General features: G+C 45.1%; 1 protein-coding gene across 1 annotated transcript; it reads right to left on the reverse strand.

Annotated features, from left to right (window-relative positions):
- Positions 1-691: 691 nt before the first annotated feature.
- Positions 692-5574, reverse strand: LOC134082857 (small ribosomal subunit protein eS19). The gene is made up of 6 exons (XM_062538867.1): positions 5495-5574; positions 4518-4588; positions 4213-4313; positions 3505-3688; positions 2739-2793; positions 692-750 (listed from the first exon to the last, which is right to left on the reverse strand). The coding sequence occupies exons 2-6, from the start codon at positions 4586-4588 to the stop codon at positions 724-726; spliced, it is 438 nt and encodes a 145-aa protein (XP_062394851.1). The 5' UTR covers positions 5495-5574; the 3' UTR covers positions 692-723.
- Positions 5575-8829: the final 3255 nt, after the last annotated feature.

The following is an 8829-nucleotide window of genomic DNA, read 5'->3' on the forward strand; positions in this document are numbered from 1 at the left end:
AACAGTCGTCATCACTAATACTGGTAATATGGAGGGCCTTCACTTTGCCATTCAAAAGAGTCGCTGTGCACTGTGGATTACATCCTGCGATAAGAGGCAGTTCAGCATACCTGGTGGCCTGCACCACTGTTCATCTACTACACCATAACTCACTTCAACTCATAAGGCCAAGAAGTCAATTTACTACACCAAGAACAACCTTTCAAGTTCAAACTTTTAAAAACAAACACCAATTGAGGCAAAAAAAACTATATGAAAAAGTTGATGTGTCGCCACAATCAATTCAGACACTAATTACAAGACTCGCTTGAGAAAGCACTCAACGTCAAACACACACAGCCACACTCAAGCCTAATCAGGACATTAAAAGATGTCGGTCTTCTTACCAACCACTGAGGGGAGCTCTTGAGCAGCTCAGAGACGGGCTAGGTAGATACCTTGGAACTCCAAAAACATCCGTGCCCACACAACTCAGTGGAATGGGAGCATGCGAGTGTGTTTACCAACCTGGTCGCTCCATTTTAAACTGAAGCAAATTTAATTAACTGCCCGAAAAGTCTCTCTGAAGCCAATTTTGGAACGGTGGTGAGAAATAGAACCACAGCACAAGTCATCTCCAGGGAGCAGAGCACGCAAGTATCAGCGGGCACAAAATGCACTAATCAAGAACAGACATGAGGCAGAGACCGAGTCAAGTTTCTCAAAAAAGCGATTTATTTTATTTTATATCTTCTTGCTTGCAGCTGAAACCTGGAGTGGAAAGCAAACAGGAGAGGGGAGAGAGGGAGGGAGAAGGAGAAAAAAAAAAACGTTAATATGAGTGAACACGAGTGCCACGAGGTGAGAAGAGGCACAGAGATAAGAGGTGCGGGCCAAGTTATTTTTAATAATGCCATAGTTTAATATTCAGAAAGCACAAGGCTCTGCAGGCAGCCGCATCATTAGGCTGGCAAATAAGGGCGCACACATTTCTGACTGAGACACTTTTTCGATGAGACGACGCGCTCAGATTGAGAGAGTGTATCCCAGCGTCTGTGTGCTGGAGCAGGTCAAGGCAATGCAATACGGACCAAAAAAAACAAAAAATAAAACCCATCCTGATATTTTTAGGCTGAACGATGACATGCAATATATATTGGTACTTTAAATGAAATGGGCCAAAAAGTTCCATTTTAATTCAATCCACATTCATGTCACAAGGGGTCTGAGTAGACACAGAATGGGTAGCGCAGAGGCTATAAAAGAGCTGCCGCCTGCTTGCTATATATTTGGGAGACGAGTTAACACCTAATTTAACATAACTAATAAGATCATACGCAATAAAGGTACACTGTATTACAGTATTGCCCCTGTGCGCGCACACCTAAAATGTACCTGTATAATTTGTAATACCAACACACTACAGGGCCTTAGTATAACGGCCAACTAATGGCGGTTCAGCGGGCGGTGGCCGAGGCCCTTTTGTGGCAGCGACAAAAGGCGAAATCAGGTTAGCTCATCTAAATTCAGCTCATTATGGGGACCAGGCGGAATAAAACGACGGCATACGGCTGATCAGCCAGCATGAAATTCAATCGGTTTGTTTACTTCCCTCGCCACCGGGGCCTGCCGCTGCGAGGGGTGGCAGGGAGAGACTGGCAGCGACGACGACAGCGCCGCAGGGGTGGGTGGCGGGGGATCCAGCTCCCTATTCTCTACACAGAAATCACAGCGCCCCGTCTTTTGAATCAAGCACAGCCGCGTGTGCCGCGGGTGGATAACCCCTCCAATCATGTTATGGATACGACCGGGCTGAAATTGCATTTTTCACAGGCAGTTTGGGAGACGTGTGCCGAGCACCGCTCTGCCATGTTGGGCGCGCTGGCATATCTGAGATGGGATTGCTTGCATGCCGCTTGGCCCTAAAGTAAAGGGAGCTGCCAACCCAGCAACTCAGACTCAACCAGTAAAACATGCAATTCATGCTTATCCTCCAGGACCATGCTGGATGTGTCAATGTGATTTTTACCCTTCAGTTCACGGATTTAGAAATGAAAATTAAAAATTAAACTTCTGTTCCTTATTCTTAACAGGAACAAGTCCCCAAAATGCGGAGCGTATCTGCAACACTTTAATTTACCCAGTGCCTAACATGATTTAATACTCCGCAGTATAGCTAGAACAAATGTTCCTTTAAATCTCACAAAAAGGTAGCCACCATACTCTCCCTACCACAAGGACAAATACTTCTATTTGGAGATGAAGATATGAAGATGTGTGATTGAGGGGACACAATTGCATGGACCTACAGGCTTGGTCCTTGACAGGAGAAATCCAGCGAATTTTCACAAAGAACTAAAAAACACTCCACTGTTGCTGCAGCCAACAGTTAAGAGTTTCCAGGCAGCTATAGTGCTACTCTGGAGAAACGCTCATGAGCCTCCGTGTTCATGCCCCCAGTGTACAGCATGGTAGCTGCCTGGCTGAAGCAACTCGAGCTGGGTAGAAGCAATTGTTTTCGGAGGGTTTTTTGTACCGACAGTTCTCAGTGACCTCTAGATACGGAGATGTATGTGAAAGTCAGATTTCTCCTTTAAACCTCCTAGTCTGGATCAATGTTAGAAAGGCTTTGTAGCAAATGTAAGCCTGTTGATAGTCGATTGATAAGTTTTTAACTGATTGTCGGGGTCTAGTATCTTATTAAATGACGATGTAACTACAGGAGTCACTGTGTTGACAATAGCAATAAACATGCTCACCTGGCCAGCAATGCGGTCGAGGTCTCTGGTGCCCTGGGAGGTCAGTCTGCGGCCACTGGAAAGAGAAAAAATGAAGGAGAGAAATAGACAGAAGTCAGAGAATGGTTGTGGTAGGGATGTATTCCACTGAGCTGATAAATCAATCATTACACACCCACACACACATACACAACTCCCCTGCCCAGAGAACAACAACTGGGGATACAGCATCTGCTCATTCCTTCCAATTCCAGTCACCGAAACCGCTGAAGGGGACAAACTAGCCAGGCGCATCAAACTCGGATCCGCCGATCTCGGCAGGGCGGAGGCAGCCGGTGCAGGCAGCAGCTTGTGCGCCGCGCTGCACTCCAGCGGGCATTGGGAGAGTGTAGGCTCGGCCGTATGGCCAGCAACACCCACCAGCTGTCTGCTTGACATCCAGGTCTACCGTCTCTAGAGGCGGTGACTTTATATATAACGCTACGGGACTGACGCACGGCTGTGACAACAATTGCCTGTCTGAGCCATCAACTCTAAGCCTAATGGCCTGATAGGAAAAACCTTCTACAGATTTGCGCTTGACATAACGCGCGCTATAAGAAATTACGATCACATTAATGTGCTTAATTGTCCCGTGGACTAGCTAATGGAGTAATGATTTACATTCCCTGGCAAATGCCCTAAACATTTGGGCCGCAGTCAGGCTTTCAGCCCCTTCAGGTAATGATGACCAATGATGCCTCTGCTAAAAAAGGAACCCACAGCAAGGCTGAAGCAGCGAGCTTACCCATTGGGGTCCTTCTCCACCATTTTGAGAGACTCGAGGGACTGCAGCACTTTGCGTGCCACGTTCTTGGAGCCCCGGCTGAAGTGGGACGGGCAGACGCCGTTCCTCTTGCGGCCACCGTAGATCTTGGTCATGGACAGCACACCGACGCCACCGCGCAGGTACAAGTGACGTGCTGTGGATGCTGTGTGGGCACAGAAGGATACTAAATGAGTGAGACACCTACTCCAGTGTACAAGAGAAGACACTACATAAGTCTGACATTAAAAAACAGGGAACGGAATGGGAATTATTTCCAGAGTAATATGGAAACTAACCATTTTCTATACATTATTCATTGGCGAATTTAAGAAAAAAAAATAGTAACACCTAAAATTACAAAAATCTAAAAGTTTTCCAGACAGCAAAACTATACTGCAAAATGGTAGATAATCTTGTCATTCAGTCTTTCACAGAGTAAAATAATCAAATAAATGTTTTATGCATGTGTGCGCCGCACACAGCACCGACTCCCACTACACCCATCACAGAGACATGAATACATCAATTCAGAACTACACAACACAATCATGCTCCCTTGGAGAAAAATAAGACTACCGTGTTATCAGCTGCTGTTATGTCAGCTACCTATGATACGTTCTGGTTCCTCAGCAGGAGTAAGAACTACACCGTGAGATTTGATCAGTGGTTCAGAAGTTATTTGCTTACCAGCTCTAATGTAATACCAGTTGTCATCGACGGGAGCCAGTTCCTTGAAGCGGGCCAGCTTGACAATGTCCACCCAGTCAGGAACCTTTACCTTTCCTGACCTGATGGGAGAGAAGAGCCATGATGGTCAACACAGGGCTTGAAGCTTGCACATCACTTGAATACCACACCAAAACACAACTCCTATTAAGACATTGTGATGCATTGGAACAGATTTCATTACAGATCCCTTGCACATCATCTCAGGGCAAGATCTCCATATAAACACCCATTAAGTCAATGGCCCATACATGTGTTTTACTTACTTTTTGAGGAAGGCCGCCAGGGCGCGGACGAATTCTTGCTGGTTCACGTCTTTCACTGTGACACCTGGCATCTGAATTGGTCAAAAGATAAACATATCGTCAGGTTGCGTTTCATGCGACCATTCAAATCAACAACCACATGACTTTCAACACGATCCATCAGGTTCACTGACTATTTCAGGGTATGTTACGAAAAATTCCCGTAACTTGTATAAACTCACCACAGACATCAGCTTTGATACGATTCGGGCATAATGTAATACAAACGACAAGCGTTTAACATAACCGCATGGAATGGCTCACATAGCATATGAATCATCCACTCACGCCGCGTTTTGACATTATGTCCTTTACTTCACAATACATTCATGCGATTTACCTTATCGTGGTATAATCATTGATAGACCCATCTCAACCTGAATATATCCCTTGATCGTATAAGTTGATAGTTCACTCCACATGCTCAATCTGTGGCTAACAACGTTCACATTACTGAAGCCCAACATCAGACCATGCTAGGACAGCTTGTTAGCTTCAAGCAACATGTCCAGGCGTAGCCTACTATTAAATTAGGCTACATAACGCCGGCTACATCGCCGGAAAGAACAATTCGGAGAAAACTCAACGAAAGACTACATACATACTCTACACTATTCCGCATCACGAGTATCAGTTTGTCTTTAGACATTTGCGCAACCACCGAAAACGCCGTGGGATATGTTAGATAGCTCTTAGCTAAGTTAGCTAAGGCCTCAATGCTGTTGCATGGGCGCTGCCATTGCTAAGAACGTACGAGTTCAACTCAAGACATTTTATATTCAAGCGTTCTCTAAATCCTGCCATGATTTCTTCAGCTTTTTTTTCTAGAATCGTTCTACAGTGGTTTAAGACACCTAAAAAGTTAATTTCCACATACAAAGCTATTCAGTATATCGAATATTATCGTAAAATGTCAAAGGACCAAAGCGCTCGTTTACCTTGCTTGTGGACAGCAAAAGGAAAGAGGGTTTGATAGGGTTTCCCACTCGTGTTAACACGGGCACTTCACGGAAATTCTCGCGAGAGTTTGAGTTCATAGTTTCCTTGCCTTTGTAACTTTTGTAACACAGACATGATTGAAAAATGTATAATTTTGTCTGTCATTGGAATTCTAATATTTCCTATCAGATTTATACCTTATAAAAGGAGTTACAAATAGTATGAAATGTGTGCATATCCTCCTGTGTTGTTCGATAAACAAACAGCACCTACAGACGTTGTATTGGCCCACATCCATCATCCTGGGCACAGATTACACCACACTTAGCATAAGTGACTCCTTCAAATTAGTTCTTAGAACCTAAGAATGTTTTTAAATATCTGGTCAAATATATTCAAGCTTTTGCTATGTGTTTTGTAAGTAATGGTGGTAGTAAAAAAATCAGGCATCTTAGCCTTAGATGAAATACATAGCCTATTATGTCATGCTTGATTTATTTTATTTTATTTTATTTTATTTAACCTTTATTTAGCCAGGATTGTCCCATTGAGACTGAGCGCCTCTTCTGCCAGGGAGTCCTGGTCAAATGAATGATAGGGGATACAACGATTATGCCTATGGGAAGTATAGGCTGGTAATGTAGGCCTTTCTCAGCCCTTCACAACTGCAGTTTTCAAAGAATGCATTTCATGCTTTAGGCCTACTGTTGCAGTAAAGAAATGAATGATCAGTCATTCTAGTATTTTATTTGACAATTTCACTTTTGCTATTCTATTTAAATTCAATCATCTGTACATCTAAACTGGTTTACCATACCAAAAATATTATGGAACTCTATTGTATACGTTCATATGTAAGCTGAAAAAACATGAAGCTACATATCAGTTTTTGGTAGGCTACCAGTGAAAACAAATGGCAAAGTGACATGGATAGCGTTCACACAAATAGCGCCTCATGCACACATATTCTGAAATTACAGGGTGTAGAACCCACAATTTTGCTATCGGAAATCACAGTGATGACCTTGTTGCCACAGTTTTATGTATGTTGAGTGAACCTTTGTGCAATTCAAACAATGCTCCCCCCCCCCTCTTTTCCCCACCACTAAACCAATATGAACGCATCATTCTGGATGAGGCTATAAAATCTATTGCCTCTGTTGGCAGACCGCTTGTGATTCTTTTCAGAGAGCGGACTGTGAGATAAGCGGTCTGTCTCTCTTGTCCGTTACCCACACTCATCTCCTCCCCATCATTCCCATCACCTCGGCTTTTGTTTACCTAAAGATTGGGATTGTGAGTGTCCTTGTGTGTGTCTTCGGTGTGTTTTTGGGGCATGCTGGTGTGTGTGTGTGTGTGTGTGTGTATGCACCTGTGAGTGTGTATAAAGGTTTATGTAACTGATTGCTGATTACTTGTGATGGTGCCCTTTGCATGGCTCTGGTAGAAAGGTCTGTCTTGCTCTCGCATTGACACTATTGATATGTTTACATAGGCTGGCTTGCGTGCAAGTTTGTGTGTATCTGTAAAAGCGACAGAGTGTGTTTATGATTTTAAACTCATTCTGTCCATGAAGGCGGCAGACTTAGCACGTGTAAGTAAGTGAGCAGACTTGGCACGTGTAAGCACCCAGCAGATTAAAAGGCGAAGGACTAACAGCATAGAAATCGCCTACCCATTCACTTCCCTGGTGCCCGAGCCAAACATCCACACAAAAGCCATTCACACCACACAGCTTGGAGAAAGGTAGGCGTAATTAACCCTTTATTCACCCCATCAGTAATTCATTAATTCATTCATTTGTTTGTTTGTTTACATTTCATTAATTCATATTCCTTTTCAATGGACTGCCTTTTCAATTGGTGCAACCTCAGTCTATTACTTCAGGTCTACAGAAGTCTTGTAAGTGTTTGGGTGCATCTCGTCGCTTAATTAATTTACTCAAGTGATTAATTGTTTGGAAAAACCTACCAGCGACTAATGCGCAGTGGAAGAGCTGTACAAAGAGATGACTTCTAACCCATTAATTATTGGAGTTAATCCTGTAAGAGCAATGTGACGGGAGAAGTCGAGGCTCCAGCAGTGCCCAAGCCAAAGACTTGTGGATTAAAAGATAGCGTAATTGTCATCCATTAGCATGGTATGCGGGTGGGAGTTATGTAAGTGATTACTGTCACGAAGCGCTGAAAAGGGCAAACTCATTATGATAAACAGACAGGTGGCATATTGAAGAGCTTAGCTGGTTATTTTAGAATCCATTTGAATTTCTTCCCCCCCTTCTTCCCCTGCCCCATTCCCTCATGCTATTGTCGGCGAATGTATTGAAATGGCCTGTCTGTCAAAGTGAGTTGAGCATGAGAAAGATGGAGAAAGAGATAGAGAAGGAGAGAGAAAGAGTGAAAGAGAATGAGAGAGAAAGAGAGAGAGAGAGAGAGAGAGAGAGATGCGTACGTGATATGTTTCCCATGTAGAGCAGCGGTACCTACGTGTGGCTTCACCTTGCGTTTGCATAGCGCTCTGACAGTGTTTGCATTGAGCTCGCATCCCCCATGGTGAATAAACTGTCACATCAGGCGCCCGCTAACCTTTTCACTCAGAAGGCAAACCTGCGGTGCCTCGGTGCATACTGAGCGCCTCTCAGACTTCCTCTTTTGTGCCCTCTGTCCGTCAAGCCTTCATCCTTTCATCCATCCCTCCGATGATCAATCCCATTCATTCACTCTCTCTCTCTATCATCCGTTTTTTTTTTTTTTTTTGGTGCTTCTTTGTTTTCTGATACTTGTTGCCATTCCCGTTCTTCCTCAGACATGGTGCCCCCGTGGCTGAACTCTGTGTGCCAGTGCGCGCTGGCGGTGTGTGTGATTGGCGTGAGCGTGCGCCTGTGCATGCCACGCGGCGACGGTGGGCCCGGGGGACCTCGCGGCAGTCGGGGGAGCTGGCGTGCCGCCGGTGGCGGTGGCGGTGGCTGCAGCGTGGCGTCGGGCCTGAGGCAGTGCCTGGGCTGGGTGAGCACGGTGGGCAACGCCGTCTCCGTGCCCATCCTGGTGCTGCTCAACCTGCGCACGCCGCAGTGCCTCTACACGTGCATCACGCTGGTCTGCTGCCCCCTGCTGGTCAGACAGTTCAAGATGTTCCTGATGCTGCTGCTCACGCTCAACACCCACCTCCAACACAGGCTGGGGAACAGGTAAGGCACACCTGGGCAGGTGTAGGGAAGATGGGGAAAGAGGGTTGGCACGGTAACAGAGGGCAGATTGGAGGTATTATTGATCAACTGAGCAGTGATCTGTCAGTGGGTACCGGTAGTTATTACAGCAATGGGTTGAAAGGTAGT

This window comes from Sardina pilchardus, chromosome 6, assembly GCF_963854185.1.
Source record: "Sardina pilchardus chromosome 6, fSarPil1.1, whole genome shotgun sequence".
Classification (NCBI taxonomy): Eukaryota; Metazoa; Chordata; class Actinopteri; order Clupeiformes; family Clupeidae; genus Sardina; species Sardina pilchardus.